The sequence below is a fragment of the Emydura macquarii genome, unplaced genomic scaffold (assembly GCF_026122565.2).
Source record: "Emydura macquarii macquarii isolate MOO-44397 ecotype Brisbane River unplaced genomic scaffold, CSIRO-AGI_Emac_v2 contig_1253, whole genome shotgun sequence".
In the NCBI taxonomy this organism is placed as follows: domain Eukaryota; kingdom Metazoa; phylum Chordata; order Testudines; family Chelidae; genus Emydura; species Emydura macquarii.
In genome coordinates this window covers 56,086,109-56,105,085 of record NW_027131390.1, presented here as the reverse complement: position 1 = coordinate 56,105,085, position 18,977 = coordinate 56,086,109, and the positions used below count along the sequence as shown (strand labels likewise).

The following is an 18,977-nucleotide window of genomic DNA, read 5'->3' as shown; positions in this document are numbered from 1 at the left end:
ATCCTGACCTGTGTTCATTTTGTATTTTTACTTTTTAAATTAACTTCTCTGTGCTTGGTGAACTTAAGTTAATGGAAACTGATCCAGACAAATAATAAAGTGAGAAAATGGTATTGACAGATATACAGAGAGTAACTCATGTGCTAATATCTATGTACTATATCTGTTTCGCTTTTTTAAGATGGCAATAGGTTGTAAAACACATCACAGATTGACACATTTCTTATAAACAATCGTGTAACTTTTTGCAAACTTTATGTAACATTTTTTGTTTAACATATATAAATCAATAAACAAATTATCAATCAAAGAAGGTCTAATATGACTAGAAACACTGACTACAAACAATTATTTTAATCTAACAAGATGAAGATTTTTTTTTTGGTAGAGGAAAAAACAAATAAATAAATAAATAAAATCAAGAAAATGCCAAAGTGGAAAAAGAGTAAAAAGGATTTTAAATAGGGCTGTCAATTAATCTCAGATAAAACATGCAATTAATGCAAAACAAATAAATTAGATTTAAAAAGTCGCAATTAATTGCAAATTTAATCGCACTGTTAAACAATAATAGAATACCAATTTAACTGTATTATAAATATTTTGGATGTTTTCTACATTTTCAAATATATTGATTTCAATTACAACACAGAATAACAACTGTACAACAACAAGATGTACAGTGCTCCCTTTATATTATTATTTGTATTACAAATATTTGCACTGTAAAAAAGATAAACAAAAGAAATAGTATTTTTCAGTGAACCTCATACAAGTTCACTCAGTCCTACTTCTTGTTCAGCCAATCACTAAGACAAACAAGTTTATTTACATTTACAGGAGATAATGCTGCCCACTTCTTATTTACAATGTCACCTGAAAGTGAGAATAGGCGTTCTCATGGCACTGTTGTAGCTGGCATTGCAAGGTATTATGTGCCTAATATGCTAAACGCTTGTATGTCCCTTCATGCTTCAACTTGTAGTCTCTAAAGTTTTACATTTTTTTTGGTTTTGAGTGCAGTTATGTAAAGAAAACCAAAACCCCCAAAACTACATTTATAAGTTGCACTTTCATGATAGAGACTGCACTACAGTACTTCTGTGAGGTGAATTGAAAAATACTATTTCTTTTGTTTATCTTTTTTACAGTGCAAATATTTTTAATAAAAAAATAATATAAAATAAGCACTGTACATTTTGGATTCTGTGTCATAATTGAAATCAATATATTTGAAAATGTAGAAAACATCCAAAATATTTATAATAAATTAAAATTGGCATTCTATTATTGTTTAACAGTGAGATTAAAACTTTGATTAATGGTGACTATTTTTTTTAATTTCACAATTAATTATGATTAATTTTTTAATTGTTTGACAGCTCTAGTTTTAAAATGCATGTGTGAAAAGACACTTATATAATATTATTTAAGAATCCTAGGAAGCAGAGACCCTCTCCCTAACACACACACACAAATATGTTCAATGTGTGTTTTTTAATTCTCTGCAATCTCACATAATTTTTCTTCCTGCTTACTTATCAAGATTTGCACGGTTGGTGTCTTTCTCTATCTTCTCTTTAAGTTCTTCAGTGGGATTGTTTAGGGAAGGCTCCTGTAGCTGCTGAGAAGTGGAAAATTTATTTTAAAAGAGGGAACAGATGACATCTATAATTTCACCTCTCCAGTCTAATGATTTCAACACTGTAATCTATACAGCAGTAACCTCTCTCAATTACCTGCTTGTAACAACCTTTTTTTGTAATTAAGAAATTCTGGTTACATTTTATAATACTGTGACTGCAATTACAATGATGCATTAAAGTTTTGGTCATACTTTATATAAAGATTCCATTTATAAATGATTTATATGAAGATTAATAGATATTATAAGCATGTTACAGACATGAGTAGCATGTGTTATAGAAGATGGTTATGAGCACATCATTAGAAGGAGTTGTAAATCATGGATCACAAATAAGCAATCTGTTGGGTTCTATAATACTCTAACAATTGATTAACCATTTATTAAAATATCACTTATTTATTAACCCTTTTAAAAAAAAATAAATGGAACCTTAATATAAAGTGTGACCAAAGGGTTTTTTTGTTTTGCTTTTTAAATAAGAAGCAGATAAACTTATTTATCCATTTGACAAACTCGTACAATGAGCATGTGGAATGGACTAATTTGTCCCAGACTTGTCAGTAGTTTTATTCTATACAAATAAATTACAATGATTATGTGAATTTGAAATTTGCTTCTCCAGAAAAATAGTTCTTTCATTTCAAGAATCATGTATCTTACAGAAATAACATGAAAACTCACCACAGGTGCAACAGAGTGATATGGGTGCACACCTATGAACTCCTCATGGATTCTGGACATCAGTCCTGCTGTCTTCTTGCAGAAGTGCAGAAGGGTTATCTGAGAAGGACAAAGTCACAGGAGATATTACACAGACTTACCTCTGACAGCTATTTATATCATTACTTCCCTGTCTCCTTTGACATAAGCAATTTCTAAACAAATTGGGAGTTCTTCCCAATCCCGTATGTCTCATTTCAGTAAGAAGGATGTGTTAGGGATATTTCAAGATGGAATTGTGTAACTCTATCCTCCCAGCCATCTGTCCATAGGACTTTGTATGTTCCACAGAGGGAAGAATTGCTACTGCAACTACAGTCTTTTCTTTCATATATGGCTATGCAGAGGACAGGACAGAGAGAAAATAGAAAAGTTCACTAGGGCAAAGGAGCATATAAACTTCTGTTGACAGAAAGCTTCGGCAGAGAGTAATCCTCCTTTCCAATCTATCTTTTGGAAAGATTTTGCAAAACGCTTTCTGCAATTTTTAAATTTCAACAAGGATGAAAACATACAAAAATATGGACATTTTCCTCTTAATAAGAAGCCCAAAAATGTGCAAGAATCTCCATTCTGAGGGTTCCTCCCAGAAGGACACTTACTTGTGAAACGATATAGTGCCAACAAATTTGCAGTGAGCAGCACATATGAAGGACTCCAGACTCACTGATTTTTCAGTCTGTGGAGTTAGGGAGAGTGTAGCAGTGAAAAGGATTAGTATTGGATTGGAGAGGATTTATCCAAATCAGGAAAAAAATTATTTGGGTTCAGTTCATTTCAGGGATTAGGTTCGTTCTTATTGCTTGTGCTGATTTTCTTGTCCATGGGCCAACATATTCCATCCAGAAGGCTTTAAAAGCTGCTTACATAACAAATGATGAGCAAAGCCCTTTGGATGCACTTCAGGTAGGCAGGCAGGATGGAGAACAGGCTTGGGAGTTCTGAGACTGTCAGCAGCACTGCAGGTGGCAGAAAATAAACACAGCTGAGCAACAGAAAAAGGGAATTTACTTCTACTAAGATGGGCTTTTCATGGAAGCCAACATGCTTTTTGGTTAGTGGCTCTGTTTTGATAGCTGAATGTGTGGAGACTATTTGTGTTACAGTAACTTTAGGGACAAAGTGAGAAAATGGCTATGCAACATCAATGGCAATATCTGCCTTCAAAAAATGTACTGTTAATTAGAACTAAGACTCCCATCTTTATATAGCATATATCTGTTCCCACCTAACTGCCTTTCTTCAATACATTTCTAGTTTTCATTCCCTTTTCTCTTATTTCCTGCTCACTAAGGTGTTTTCTCCAGATGTTTCTTTAAAAAAAAAAAAAAAAGGCCCTGAGGTGAAGAAAATGGACATTGGTAGGTTGGGATGAATCACAGACTTATTGGGCCTGGTCCATCCCAGCATTGTTTCATCTTCATGTCAATGTAACTGCATGCATTTACTCTCTATAAACTGAGGTACAAAGCCTCTTACACAAAGACATTCTTCCAATAAATCCCAAAGGAAGATGCTAACACATTGTCTGTATGAGTCTACTCTGTATTTCAAAATGTAATCACAGTATTTATAAATTAATCAGTTTGTGTATTCAAATGCTTCCTTCACAGTGGAGGTATTGGCCATCAACTATTTCCTGTAAATATCAGAAGAAAAGATGCTACCACCAATGCATTGCTGCTTATAAGATCTTGTTTACTTTTGTGCTCTTCATTCTCCCACAATATATCAAAGGAAAAGTTAGTTTCCCTTCTAGTGTCCAGTATAAGGCATTCTGCAAAGTTAAAGTGGATACCTGATAGACAGCAAGGGAATGCGACAACAAATTGCAGCGACTAGCTCCAAGTAGATCCACCTTCTGACATACATCCATTTTCAACTTATCAAACTGGGCTTTGGTATTTTTCACTTGCGTCTGCACCTAGAACCATGAACGTGGAAATATACAATAGCAAAGGAGATCATAGATCTGTGTCTGTTCCGCACAAAAGAACTCCTGAAAATGTTTCACTGTCCTAGTATGTAGTGCAGGGTCTATGTGATAGTCTCTTCCTGGAGAATCTATAAAGTCTATAGGAATAATCTTTAGGCCCCATTTTTATAAATATTGCATACATAATGTAGCAATTGTCCCTGCCCCAAAGAGTTTATAATCAAATGTCAAAAAAAACAAGAAACTAGCTGCTATTTATGGTCTCTTCACTGCGAAAAGGTAAAAATATCATGTTTATATGCAAGAAAATAATGTTAAGGCTGACATAATATGCAGATAAACACTCAGGAAATTCAGAATTACAGTTTCCACAGCACTTTTAATTGGCCACTTGCAGGAATACACTACAATCTGGTTTTGTGACAGCATACAGGGGCAATACCTGGTTTATGGTAATTAAGGAGTCTGACTTCCCTTCACTCTTCCCTTTGGTCAGGGAAAGTGCCAGAAGAATAGTTGCAGGGAAGCTAGAATGAGGAAGGCAAGGTGCTACACCCGAGTTGGGAAATCTTTGTTATGTATATTTTTTTGGTTATGATAACTTGTTCTGATTTTTGTTGATAAGCACATTCTTCTGCTTCAATAATCAAATTTTTATTTTTTTTCAGTTTTATCTTTTCTGACTTACCTCAACGGCTTACATGTAGTGTCAGGGATTTTAAAGCCAGAGGGAAAATACGTGTACACTCACAACGTGAAGCAGAAGAATCTGATAAAGTGGTAAGTGGAGCAACAGCAGAAACAACAAGATAAGCAACATCAGCTCCAGTATCTTATGCAGCTGCAGTGGTACCACCACCACCAACAGGAACTGGTGGTGATGATGAGGCAAGCTGCTTTGCTGATAAAGGAAGGTGATCTGTCTTCTGTTACCCTTATGGGAGGAGGGTTCTTAACCAAAATGGAACCTCTGTATTATAGTGAAGATCATACAGTAATTTGTTCTGTGCAGCAATACAAAATGTTATTTACATTACTGACAATTATAATAAGTACGATTTTTCAATTATCCCGTATTTTATAATTAGTAAGTCACATTGCCTTGTGTTGTGTGACCACATAATGACTTACTGTCATGCAAATACTCAAGACATGTCTGTACTAAGAAAACTTAAGAAATCCTACAGGTACATCATAGTATAGACAAGGCTGTGGTGGCCAAACACACCATATCAGTTGAACCTACTGTCAGCAAAACAATGGTAGCACCATTGGGAAAATTTACAAAAATATCTCCACCTTAGGCAAGTCTTTAGAAACTACAGCATCAGGAGAGCCCTGGGCACACCATGCCCTGGGAGGCCCTCATAGCTCTGTCCTTGTGCCATTTCCCTGCCCCACATCTGTAATGGCACTGATAGAAGGACCCTTCTCTCCCAGAGAAACTGGATTAGCAGCATGTGGGCCTTCTTCAGTTTCCAAGGAGCAGCAGCAGGGCATCCCTCCTCCTGGGTTCCCTTCTCCCACCCCAACATGAGAGGCAAAGGTGTCAGTACTGAGGGTTCCCAGCAGCTGGGTTGTATCTGCTTGCATGGATAGGACAGGCTTGCTGCACACTTCCCTTCTTGTCACATATAAAGTCTTCTGCTGGCATGATGTTGGCAGAGCAAATAAGAACAATGGTTCATGGCGTTACCACCCCATTGAGATACATGGGGAGTTCACAACTCTCAGAACTATTGTTTCAAGCTCTGTGTAGACTCAGGCAGATGTCACTGCATCAGTTACACATAGTTCACCTTTTCAAGCTTTTCTTCATAGCTTGGAAGAGGAGTGAGTTTTTTAAATTAAATCTCAGATTTCTATGGAATTGATTTACTCCAAAAGCAAGGGCCCTTGGCATGGGCCTGTAGTACCTATGCCTTAATTCTGCCCTGAGTATACTGTCTTCATCTAGAGACAGTGGATTAAATAACTGACTAAATCTGACTTATCTACTACTCTCTACTACTTTCCCTCCTTAAACCCTTTCTCTCTCCTCTCAAGAACTGTCCCACCTCAGTATGTATGTGTGTCTCCACAAAAATCACCTATTGCTGACAACAGGTATCAGCAACAAGTACAGCTGAAATGGTACTGAATGTGGTCTGTCCTTGTCTACATTTGTAACTAAACTACTTTCAACTGCACACATTGTTGGCAACAAATAGGAAATAAATACTTTTCTAAACTTCTCCATTTGCTTGCAGGTGTCAGGATCCAGTTCTTGGGACACATCCTTCATCCACAGCAAGGCCCCTCTGTATTCTATGCGGGCCTGTTCCATATGATTGATTGTTAACAAAGTATCAGACACAGCCCTGTGACTGAATGTTTCCAGTTCCTGCCCAAGGCGAGACAAGGGGGTACAAAGAGCTACCCTGAAGGTAAAAGAAGGAATAAACAGAATGGGTTATAAGCCAAACGCAAACACAAATTAGGTTGGGTGGAGAGCTGGGAGGAAACAAACAGATTAGTAAATTCCAGTAGGATACAATCTACAATTTTTGTGTATATGTTGTGATGAATGCTTTCTCTGATATAGGAAACTCCTCAAAGGGCCTGACTCTGAAAGGTGCTGACTACCTGATGCTAGATGCCCTCGCAAGTGAATGGAGCTTGCTGCTTTGCAGGATAAGTCCTTGGGTAAATCCACACTGCAGCCACAAATATAATTTGCAGCTCCTATAGATGTACCCATGCTAGCCATGGACTAACTGTACAAGTCTGCCTGATTCCCTTGAGACTGAACATACCCCCATGTGCAGCCTGTGCTGAAGCCCATGCTGCTGCATCATCAGTTCTATTTTTAGTGAGTTAGATAGAATAAGCTAGCATGAATACTTCTACATGAAGTGCCATTCAACACCTGTGGCTACAGTGTAGACATACCCCGAAGTGGCCAGTTGCTACAAACGCCTACATTCAGAAAAGAGAATGGTCATAATTAAATTAAAAGAAATGTAGCAAGCTGCCAGGACTAGAAAGGATGCATTCATATAATATTCATTTGGAATTCCCAGGTTTCAGAGCACAAATAGAATTAAAGTATTATACAATAGTAATGAGTGTTGTGCTTTTTGGCATCACATATCAGACAAGCAGGTGAAATTTCTGGTCCTCATAGCATGGGTGCATGTTTCTACACACTAGCAGCAGTAGCATTAAAAACCTCTTCAACCTTCAGCTGGCTGAAAGTGGCCATTTATAACTTGACTGCATAACAACCATTAAGGTTAAACACTGGCTAAGCAACTCTGTTCTAAAGGCCCCTTTTCAGCTGTTTATAACTTTGCCAAACTTTCAGCAGTCAGGCTGAAACTTGTTAGATTTGGTCTCTGCCTGTGGGTGGACTTTTTTTGGAAAGTTTGAGCAAAACAGTTGAACCATTTTTTGAGAGAAGAGTATGGGGAAAAAATACACCTTTGGCATAAAACATGTGTGACACACCCACCTATTATCAAGGCTGCCCCATGCTTCTCATTATAAGACACCATATTCAGTTGCTTAAAAATGTCACACTTTAACCATTCAAATTTCCCATGCCAAGTGTCTGCCTCAAGATGAATTTTTGAGGAAAGTTTCAGCCAAAACAGTTCAGCCATTTCTGAGTATGAAGCAAGGGAAAAATAAGTTGTTTTGCCCATATTAAAAAAAATTCTGGTGACCTGCATAAGAATGGCCATGCTGAATCAAACTTATGGTCCATCTAATCCAGTATCCTGTCTTTCAACAGCAGCCAGTACAACATGCTTTAAAAAGAGTGAACAGAACAAGGCAATTTGAGTGAGCCATCCCTTGTCATCCAGTCACCATTTCTAGCAATCAGAGTTTTAGGGACATCCAGAGCGTGGAGCTGTGTTCCTGACCATCTTGGCTAATAGCCACTGATGGACCTAGCCTCCATTAACTTATCTCATTCTTTTTTAACTCAGTTATACTTTTGGCCTTCACAACATCTCCGGCAACAAATTCTACAGGTTGACTGTGTGTTGTGTTAAGAAGTACTTCCTTATGTTTGTTTTAAACCTGCTCACCACTAATTTCACTGAGTGATCCCCAGTTTGCATGTTATGTAAAGAGGTAAACAACACTTCCTTTCTCCATATCATTCATGATTTTGTAGACCTCCTAACATATCCTGCCTCAGCTATCTCTATAAACTGAACTTTCACCAGTCTTTTTAATCTCTCCTCATATAGAAGCTGTTCCATACCCCTAATTATTTTTATCACTCTTCTCTGTACCTTTTCCAATTCTAATATATATCTTTTTTGATACGGGACAACCAGAACTGTATGCAGTATTCAACGTGTGGAGTACAATGAATTCATGCAGTGCCATTACATTTTCTGTCTTATTATCTATCCCTTTCCTAATGATTCGCAACATTCTGTTAGCTTTTTTGGCTGCTGCTGCACATTGATTGGATGTTTCAGAGAACTATCCATTATGACGCCAAGATCTCTTTCTTGAGTGGTAACAGCTAATTTAGATCCCATCATTTTTATGTATAGTTGGGATTGTTTTCCAATGTGCATTACTTTGCTTTTATCAACATTGAAATTCATCTGCCGGTTTCTTGCCCATTGACCCAGTTTCGTGAGACCCTTCTGTAACTTTTCACTATCTCCTTTGGACTTAACCCTCTTGAGTAAATTAGTATTGTCTGTACACTTTGACACCTCATTGTTTATCCCTTTTTCCAGATCATTTATGAATATGTTGACCTGCACTGGTCCCAGTATAGATCCTTAGGGGACCCCTGTATTTATCTCTTTCCATTCTGAAAACTGACCATTTATTCCTACCCTTTTGTTTCCTGTCTTTTAACCAGTTACTGATCCATGAGAGGACCTTCCTTCTTACTCATGACTGTCTGCTTTGCTTCAGAGCCTTTGGTGAGGGAACATGTCAAGTGCTTTCTGAAAGATTAAGTACATTTTATCCACTGAATCACCCTTGTCCACATGTTTGCTGACACCCTCAAAGAATTCTAATAGATTAGTGAGGCATGGTTTCTTTTTACAAAAGCCATGTTTACTCTACCCCCAACATATCATGTTCATTTATGTGTCTGATAATTCAGTTCCTTACTATTGTTTCAACCAATTTGCCTGGTACTGAAGTCAGGCTTACTGGCCTGTAGTTGCCAGGATCGCCTCGGGAGCCTTTTTAAAAAATTGGAGTCACATAAGCTATCCATCAGTCATCTGGTAGTGAAACTGATTTAAGTGAGAGGTTACATATCACAGTTAGTTGTTCTGAAATTTCATATCTGAGTTCCTTCAGCACTTTTGAGTGAATACCATCTGGTCCTGGTGACTTTTTATTGTTTAATTTATCAAAACCTCCTCTATTGACACCTCAATATGGGACAGTTCCTCAGATTTGTCACCTTAAAAGAATGGCTCCAGTGTGGGAATCTCCCTCACATCCTCTGCAGTGAAGACTGATGCAAAGAATTCATTTAGTTTCTCTGAAATGGCCTTGTGTTTCTTGAGTGCTCCTTTAGCACCTCAGTTGGACTGTGACCCTATTGACTGTTTGGCAAGTTTTCCGCTTCTGATGTACATAAACAAATTTTTTGCTGTTACTTTTTTTTTTTTTTTTTTTTGCTAGTTGCTCTTAAAATTCTTTTTTTATCCGCCTAATTATACTTTTACACTTGACTTGCCAGAGTTTGTTCCTTGCTATTTTCCTCTATAAAATTTGACTTCCAATTTTTAAAGAATATCTTTTTGTCTCTAACTGCCTCTTTTACTCCGTTGTATATCCATTGTGGCATTCTTTTCCCCCTTACTGTTTTTTTAGTAGGGGTACATACATAGTTTGAACCCTTTTATGGTGCTGGTAAAGTTTCCAGGCAGCTTGGAGGCATTTCACTCATGACTGTTCCTTTTAATTTCCATTTAACTCATCTCCTCATTTTTGTGGACATACCCTTTTTGAAGTGAAATGCTACTGTGGTGGGTTTCTTTGGTATTTCTCCCCCCTGCAAGGATGTTAAATTTAATTACATTATGGTCACTATTGCTAAGAGGTTCTGCTATGTTAACCTCTTGGACCAGATCCTATATGCCACTTAGGACTAAATCAAGAATTGGCTCTCCCCTTGTGGGTTCTAGGACTACCTGCTCCAAGAAGCAGTCATTAATGGTGTCTAGAAATTTTATCTCTGCATCCCATCCTGAAGTGATATGTTCCAAGTGAATATGGGAATATTTGAAATCCGTCATTATTACTGGGTTTTCTGTTTTTGTAGCCTCTGTAATCTCCCTGAGCATTTCACAGTCACCATCACTAACCTTGTCAGGTGGTTGGTAGTATATTCCTACGGCTATACTCCTATTATTCAAGCATGGAAATTCTATCCATAGAAATAGTTTGGTTCCTTTAAGATTTTTACTATATTTGAGTTTATGCTTTCTCTCACATATAGAGCCACGCCCCCACCAGCACAACCTACTCTGTCATTCCTATATATTTTGTAACCTGCTATTACCATATCTCATTGATTATCATAGTTCCACCAAGTTTCCACCTTTTCTTTGAAAAGCTCTGCCGCCTCCATGCTTTGGAGCTAGAATTTGAAATGTGGTCGGGGGAAGGGTGGCCTTTGTGTCAGGGATGCTGCCCTTTTGCTATCCTAAAGAAAATCTGTCCAAATTTAACAAAGTAAAAAAACCCCTCAAAAGTGCCTTTGAAAAATCTGTTTGCACATGCTCAGTAACCTTGTGCAGTAACTGAGGTTCTTCGAGATGTGTGTCCCTATGGGTATTCCACTTTAGGTGATCATGCATCTCTGCACTTGTATTTGGAGATTTGTAGTACCAGTGCCCCAGTTGGGTTGCATATGCATGGTCCCCATCTCGCACTGCTTCAGACGGTTATCTGGAACTGTGTGACCACCCCCCACTCTGTTCCTTCTCTAGTGCAAAGTTATCAGTTGCAAAAACTCCGAAGCAGAGGGAAGGAGGGAGGTGGTGGAGCACCCACATGGACACACAGCTCGAAGCACCTCAGTTACTGCATAACATGAGTTAACCCTCTCTTCTTCTTTGAGTGATGTCCCTGTGGGTGGCTCCACTTCAGATTAGTGCCCTCCAGTGGACGGATGGGACTTTGGAGTTGAAGTCGTGGCAGATGATAATATAGTGAGTTTTAATAGTGCACCAGAACTTGCATGTTGTTCTAGTGCGTAGTGTTGTGCAAATGTATGGACTGAAGCCCAATTTGCAGCTTTGCAAATATCCTCAATGGGGATGTTGTTGAAAAATGCTATTGAGATTGCTACTGCCCTGGTGGGATATAGATGAACCCCTTCAGTAGGTTGTAGATTGTGTTGATGATAGCACAACTTGATGCCGTCGGACATCCATTTGGAAAGTCTGTTTGGATACGGTGTCTCCTTTTGAGCAATCAGCGATTCATATGATTAATTTTCTATATTTGCAGAATTATTTTGTTCTGTCTATATAGAAGGCCAGTGTCCTGCAGACATCTCAGGTATGAAGTATCGATTAATGTTTGTTTTCATGTGGTTTCGGTTAGAATGTTAGTAAATGGATGTGTTGGTTATGGTGAAATGAGGAGGCAGTCTTAGGTAGAAATTTGGGATGTAGTCATACAGTAACTTTATCTTTGAGGATGAGTGTGTAGGGTGGGTCAGCCAATTCTCAACGCATCTGGCTGAAGTGATTGCAATGAGAAAGGATACTTTATTGAAATGTGGAGAAGAGAGCAAGTCGCCAAAGATTCGAACGGAGGTGCCGTGATACACTGAAGAGGTTGAGGTCTATGATAGGGTGGGATTTCTTATCTCTGGGTAAGTGCTGTTGAGACCTTTAAGAAATCTTTTGGTGATTGGGAGTGTGAAAACTGATAGGTTGTCCATGTTGTGGTGAAATGTATCAATAGTGGAAAGTTGTACCCAGATAGAACTCATGGAGGGGCCTGATTTCTTAAGCTTAAGTAAGTATTCTACTATCAGAGATAAGGGTGCAGAAACTGATGTGACCTGTTTGTTTTGGCACCATTTATGAAATCGTTTCCATTTGTACTGATGTGTTTGTTGGGTAGTTGATTTACGACTGTTTAATAAGACATTCTGCACTTCCTCTGAGCAGGTTATTTTGTGTCCTCATAGCCATGGAGCAGCCACGCCTTGAGATGATTGTTTCTAGGTTCAGGTGCAGAACTTGACCTGTGTCTAGGGAAAGGAGACAAGGGAGAAGAGGAAGGGTGGGCATGTGGTCGACACATGGACATTTTGAGAAGGTAAGGGGACCACGTTTATTGAGGCCACGTGGGAGCAATCAGGATTACTTGGGCCTGTTCTAGTCTGATTTTGTGAAGCACTCACACTAGGAAGGGGATGGGAGGGAAGGCGTATAAGATGGGAGCATTCCATTTGATTAGGCAGGCATCACCCAAGGAATGGCAATCCAGTCCAGCTCTGGAGCAAAATTGGGGACATCTGGCATTATATGCAGTCACAAATAAGTCTGTGTTTGGAAACCTCATTGTTTGAATATGTTGTGCAGTATTTGTGTGTCCAATACCCACTCGTGATCTAGAGAAAAGTTCCTTCTCAGTGCATCTGCTGTGATGTTTTGACTTCCAGGTAAGTATGATGTCGTGATATGGATGTTGTGTGCGATGCACCAATTCCATAGCCGTACGGCTTCCGTACACAGGGAGTGTGAACGTGCACCTCTTGTCTATTTATGTAGAATATGCATGCTACATTGTCTGTGAGGATTTGTATGGTTTTGTTCTTGATTATAAGAAGGAAGTGGGAGGAAGCGTTGGGAACCACTCGTAATTCTAGTAGATTTATGTGAAGTGGTGATTCTGTTGGTGATCAGTGGCCTTGAGTCAAGTGTGTGTTTAGATGTGCTCCCCAACCTAGAAGGAATGTGTCCGTTGTGATGGTCATTGTTACAAAAGGCACCCCAAGGCAGACATTGTCTGGTTTTGTCCACCAAAATAATGACCGTTTTACCTTGTTTGGCATTGTAAAATGTTTGTTCATGCTGTACCTTTGTGGATGGTGGGTTGAATGGAGCAGCCGCTTGTAAATTCCTGATGTGGAGCCTTGTATGTTTGACAACGAAGGTTGTCGCAGTCATGTGGCCTAGTAGTTGAAGACAAGGCCTGGCTGTTATCTGTGGACTTTTTGTTGTTGTGGAGATGAGGTTATTCAAGGTTAGGAATTGATGTTGTGGTAAGGATTCTGTTGTCTCAGGTGAGTTGAGGAGAGGCACCTATGAATTCCAGTTCTTGTACTGGTGTTAGCATTGATTTTTGTATATTTATTTGGAGGCCTAATCATGCAAAAAGTGCTACTGTTTCTTTGGTTGTGTCTAATGTTCCCTGTCAAATTGATGCTTTTAGTAAGCATTCATCTAAGTATGGGAATATTATTATTACATTTTTGCATAGGTGGGCAGCAACTACAGCTAGGACTTTCGAGAATACTCAAGGGGCAGTGGATAGGCCAAACGGTAGGACCTTGTATTGGAAGTGGTCCAGGCCCAGAGTAAGGAATATGCAATGTGACAGATGAATTGTTACATGAAAATATGCGTCCTGTAGGTTGAAGACTGAGAAGCAGTCCCCGCTTTCTAGTGCTGGAATGATGGTGGCTAGTGTGACCATTTTGAAGTATTGAGTTTTCACAAACTTGTTGAGTCTTCGGAGATCAAGAATGGGTCTCCACCCTCCTGTTTTCTTCTGTGTGAGGAAATAATGTGAGTAGAAGCCCTTCCCTCTGTATTTTGTTGGTACTAGCTCTACTACTCCCAAATGTGGTTTATTTCTTGGCTCAGTAGCTGCTTGTTAGGGGGGTCCCTGAAGAGGGATGGCTTGTGGGAAGGGTGGAAGTAAAAGGGATGGAGTATCCATTCTCAATTATCTCTAATACTCATTTGTCTGTTGTGATGGTTTGCCAGACTAGGCAGAAGGGAGTCAGGTGATCTCCAAATGGTCAGGAGTGGTATCAAGAGTCTGCAAGTGAGGCAGCATCTGAATCCTGGGCAGCTGGGCATGCCCCTGAGGTGATTGTTTTTCTCCCTCCTCTGAGGGGAAATAAGGGTCTATTCTAACTGTTTCAATGGAAACTTAGATTCTATCATTGAGGAAACAAATTTTTGTGTTTGTTTTTTAAATAAAAATTAGTGGGGATAAATGAAGTAATTATCTACTAAGTCTAAATACTGAATCTACACTAACTAGATTAGGCAAAGAGGCACTGCTAGAGCTCTGACTTGAGCCAAAGGTGGTTAGAAAGAAACTGAGGGGTGGGGGCTGGTCGCACAGCACCAGCTAACCACCTGAAGTGGCATGAGATGGGTACTGTGCATGAGAGACCCAACTGGGGCATTGCTATTACAATCTTAGATTACGAGCTCAGAGGTGCACAATCACCTAAAGTGGAGCACCCACAGGGCGATCACGTGAAGAAGAATTACTGGTTCACCAAAGATTCTGTCTGCACGGGGCATGCTCCAGCAATTGCTGCTCTAGGGTGCTGTGCGCTAGACTGGGACCAGACACTGGACTGAGATCAGGGAGCCTGTTACTCCTGTGGTCTCAACGAATCCAGAGGGGGGATCTGTCTGATTTGAATGCAGTGACAAGACTGGGGACAAGGAGCCAGGAGTGTGTGGGGGAGAAATTGGGAATGGCAGGGTAAGGAGTCTGGGACTGGGATGAGAAGCCTAAAGACAGGAGATTGGGAATGGCTAGGTGAGGAGAATGGGATTAGGACAAGGAGATAAAGGTGTGGATGATACAGGACTGGGACAGAGACTGGGCAGAAGGGTTCAAGCTTGGGGTAATTGGGCAGAAGAGTCATTGCCCATTAGTTCCAAAAGGGTAGCCGTGTTAGTCTGTATACAGCAAAAACAACAGGAGTCTTGTAGCACCTTAAAGACTAACAAATTTCTGTGGGCATAAGCTTTTGTGGGCTGCAACCCATCTGACGAAGTTGGGTTGCAGCCCATGAAAGCTTATGCCCATAGAAATTTGTTAGTCTTTAAGGTGCTACAGGACTCTTGTTGTTATTGCCCACTAGAGAACACTCCCCTGAAAAGCCTGGAAAGGAACACACAATTTGTGAATCTCACCATTCCTGTACTGTCAGTAAATATTTGTGAAACCCACTGGCAAAGTGTCCCAACCCTCTCTAGTCCTGGTTCATATAGAGGATGACAACCTCCTTTAACTATAAGTTACTCTATTAGCTCAACTGGCAGAGGTCTGTGTGGAGAATTTAAATTTTCCAACTCTGCAAATGACCCATGTGGATGCCACAACGATGCTATATGATGGAATTTCTATTTTTTCAGTTCACTTTTTTAAAAACCTAAGAAATTAAACACAAGTTACTCTGGGCCCCCTTGTGCATATGTATTATGATACAGTCTTTAATTACATGATCACATACTATTTTTTCCACAGGACTGCTTGATTCATTGCACAGGATGGACTTGCTCCAGTGATGAATCAGGGTTGTGTAGTGAAGGAGGCTGTTGTCTGTATGATCCCTGCTTCATTTGTTATAGGAGTTTGAAAATGTATAGTAAATGAGGCAGGAGATTGCAGGAAGAGAAGAATGGTTTCATGGTTAAGGCAGCTGATGCTGCCTTGCAGAACTGGATTCTATTCCAGCCTCTGCCACAGTGTTTGTATGTGATGTTAGGTGAGTCAGTAAAACCAGTTTTTTATAGGTGGTCACCAGTTGAGACCCTGTCTATACTTACCTCCGAGATTCAGTGGCAGTCGATGGGAGTTATGCAAGCTACGCAAAAAAATTGCGTAACTCCCGTCGACTTCTCTGCTTCTTTTCTGCGCGCCTTCTTCACTGCATTGCGCCAACGGGAACCGTGTTCCCATCGACACAGCACTACGCCACTTGCGAAGGTGGTCTTAGTACATTGATTTCTGGATCGACTGAGCGGGTCTTCACTGACCGCTCAGTCGATCCAGGGAAATCGATCTGATGGTGGTGACTTTGCCGCCATCAGTGTAGCCATAGCCTGTGTGTTGCTGGGTTTGAAATGCACAAGTGCTAAGCATTCACAGCTGCAATTGAAGTCAATGGGAAATATGCTTCGATCACAGAAAATACTGTATAATGCTATGTACTCTGAAACAGCAGGTCCCAGGTGTCACAGATTGGCCACCTAAAATTAGTGGCTACTTTTGACTTTAATCTCTCTGTGCCTCAGTTCCCCACCTGTAAAATGAGTGCAATACCCATTCATCACACAGGGGACTTGTGAAAACAAATTAATTGATATTTGTGAAGCACTCAGTAATGAGTGCCATAGAGAAGCCCATGAGGAAAAATAATTCTGTCTTCAGAGCAAGGTTTGAATAGTGTGGAGTAAATAAAGCCTAAGGCCACACATTGAACAATGAAGATAAAATAAAATATTGAATAGCTACTCATTAAGTGAGCACTATCTATTTTCCGTACTAGATGAAGCAGGGGTCCAGTAGAAAAAAGAGATGTTACCCTGTACTTAAAGAACATATCATAATGCCTACATGCAAGAAGGCAATCTTAATTCTGGCATTTCTTAATTTTTTACTGGTTGACTTTGCAACCTTGATAATGGTTTTTTTACACAGCCTTTTTTGTGTAATATACACATACACATATTTCAGTCTCACTTTAGCAGGAGGCAATTAAAAACTTAAAATCTGGTACAGAGGTAATCCCTAATTGGATTTTTTTGGTGGTCCAATAAAAAAAATTTGGCATACTCTACAGGTTTAAAAATCTATCATAAAGGTGCTCTAATTTTAAAATTAGAGTAGGAGGTGCTTATTAATGATATCCCAACATTCTATTAGCACTACACATGTTTGCACAAAAGGACAGAGTAAAATTTTAAATTAACATACTAAAAATTTGAGGAAAATTGTCTCTTCCAATGCACAAGTGTGTAATCATTGAGGCAAGCTTAATGAGGATTCATGTCTTATTCCATACAGTATTTGAAGGGCTGCAGCCTTGCCTCATAACACTTTCTGGCAAATAGTTCTACAATTTTGAAAATGAATTATCATTTCATTTTTAAAAAACCCTAGGAAATTTCAAGAAAGGAACTATATTAAAAGAAATGGAGAAAGACCATGATCTTGATTAATCTTCTGCATGCAAAGTTCAACGTGAGTACTCCTGTGCATAAAGTTAAGCACCTGCACAAGTGTCTGCAGTATCAGGACTTAAGGCTGAAAGGTGAAGTACTCAAAAAATTAACTAACTTTGCTCCACATTCATATGACTTATGATAGTCTCACACAATCACATGCTATTATTTCTAGATCTGGTTGGAAATTTTCCAATAGAATATTTGTTTGTTGGAAAATGCCAATTTGTGAAAAGCAAAATGTTCTGCAGGTTTCAAAGGAAACTGGCCAGGGCCTTCCAGGATCAACTAATCTCTCAAAGGAAATTAACCAGGGCTTTCCGGGCTCTCAAACTCATCATCAACCTGCTCAGTGGCTGCCGAGGCACCTCAAGAGCCTGAAAGCTCCCAGGCCAAATTTCCAGGCACCCAGATTCTTGACAGCTTTCCTGGGATGGGGACAGTCATGAAGCAATGGCTGCCAGAGCTTTCAGGCACCACAATCTTTGACAGCCCCAGAAGCATATTTCATTTCAGATGCAAAATATTCCAGAATACAACTTCCACAAGAAATTGAGGTTTTGGTTTGTCTCAATTTGAGCTGAATTTTCCCCAAAAACCTCAAGTAGTTTTTTTTGTTTTGTTTTTGAAGAGGTGAAACTCACTTTCTTTGTCAGCTATATTTATTTCGACAGATCCCCTGCTTCATTTGATGTGAATTGATGGGTGGTGAATAGTGAAAGAGGCTGTCTTAGGTAGTCAATGAGACAGATCCTGGGGGCCAAATTATTTGCATACCATTCATTTCACACTTGTGTAACTGAGGCATTGTCTAGATGAGAACTGAAGGTGTGATGTTAGCCTGTGTTAGTTGGCATATGTAACACACTTTAAATCTACTATAGATAAGGCACACTGCCTTTAATATGTGCTAAACTGGTCAAGTTAATCCAGAGGTTTCAATTTGAGCGGTTGATCATGTGATGAAGGCAGTTTGCCTCGTCTACACTAGACTGCTAAAATGTGTTAGCATATGTTAGCTAATGTGTGCTGAAATTGTATCTTAAATCCTAATCTAGATAAAGACTGAGAGCATATCTGGGATTTTGGTGGATAGGGTAGCCTTTATATAGTAAATGAAGCATAATTACAAATACATATTGAAAAGCTCTTTCATTCACTGTGCTTCATCCAATCGTGCTCTAAATTAATCATATTTATAGTGGAAATAACAATATGTGATCATTAACTAACTAAAGAATGTATTATGATGCAAAGACAAAAGTGGCACAGTTAAGGTTGTCTGGGTAACCTTAACTTTTGGATTTCCTAACTTTTGGTATACTTTACTTTGCAATCTTTTTTCTTTAAACATAGGTTAAAATTTAGAACTGATATTTAACTTTTCAGTGCATTTTAGAGGAGGGTAACTATCATCATCTCCATTTTACACATGGAGAAAACTGATGCATATACATTAAGTAATTTC

At 39.2% G+C, this 18,977-nt stretch overlaps 1 protein-coding gene across 1 annotated transcript in view; it reads right to left on the bottom strand.

The window, feature by feature from the left end:
• The window catches only part of ICA1L (islet cell autoantigen 1 like), a 427,480-nt gene that overhangs the window by 22,886 nt on the left and 385,617 nt on the right, over window positions 1–18,977 (bottom strand). The window contains exons 6-9 of the mRNA XM_067548883.1: window positions 6,526–6,724; window positions 4,167–4,292; window positions 2,330–2,428; window positions 1,539–1,624 (exon numbers count right to left, since the gene is read on the bottom strand). Of these exons, the coding sequence (XP_067404984.1) occupies window positions 1,539–1,624; window positions 2,330–2,428; window positions 4,167–4,292; window positions 6,526–6,724 (510 nt within the window). The remainder of the gene's footprint in view (window positions 1–1,538; window positions 1,625–2,329; window positions 2,429–4,166; window positions 4,293–6,525; window positions 6,725–18,977) is intronic.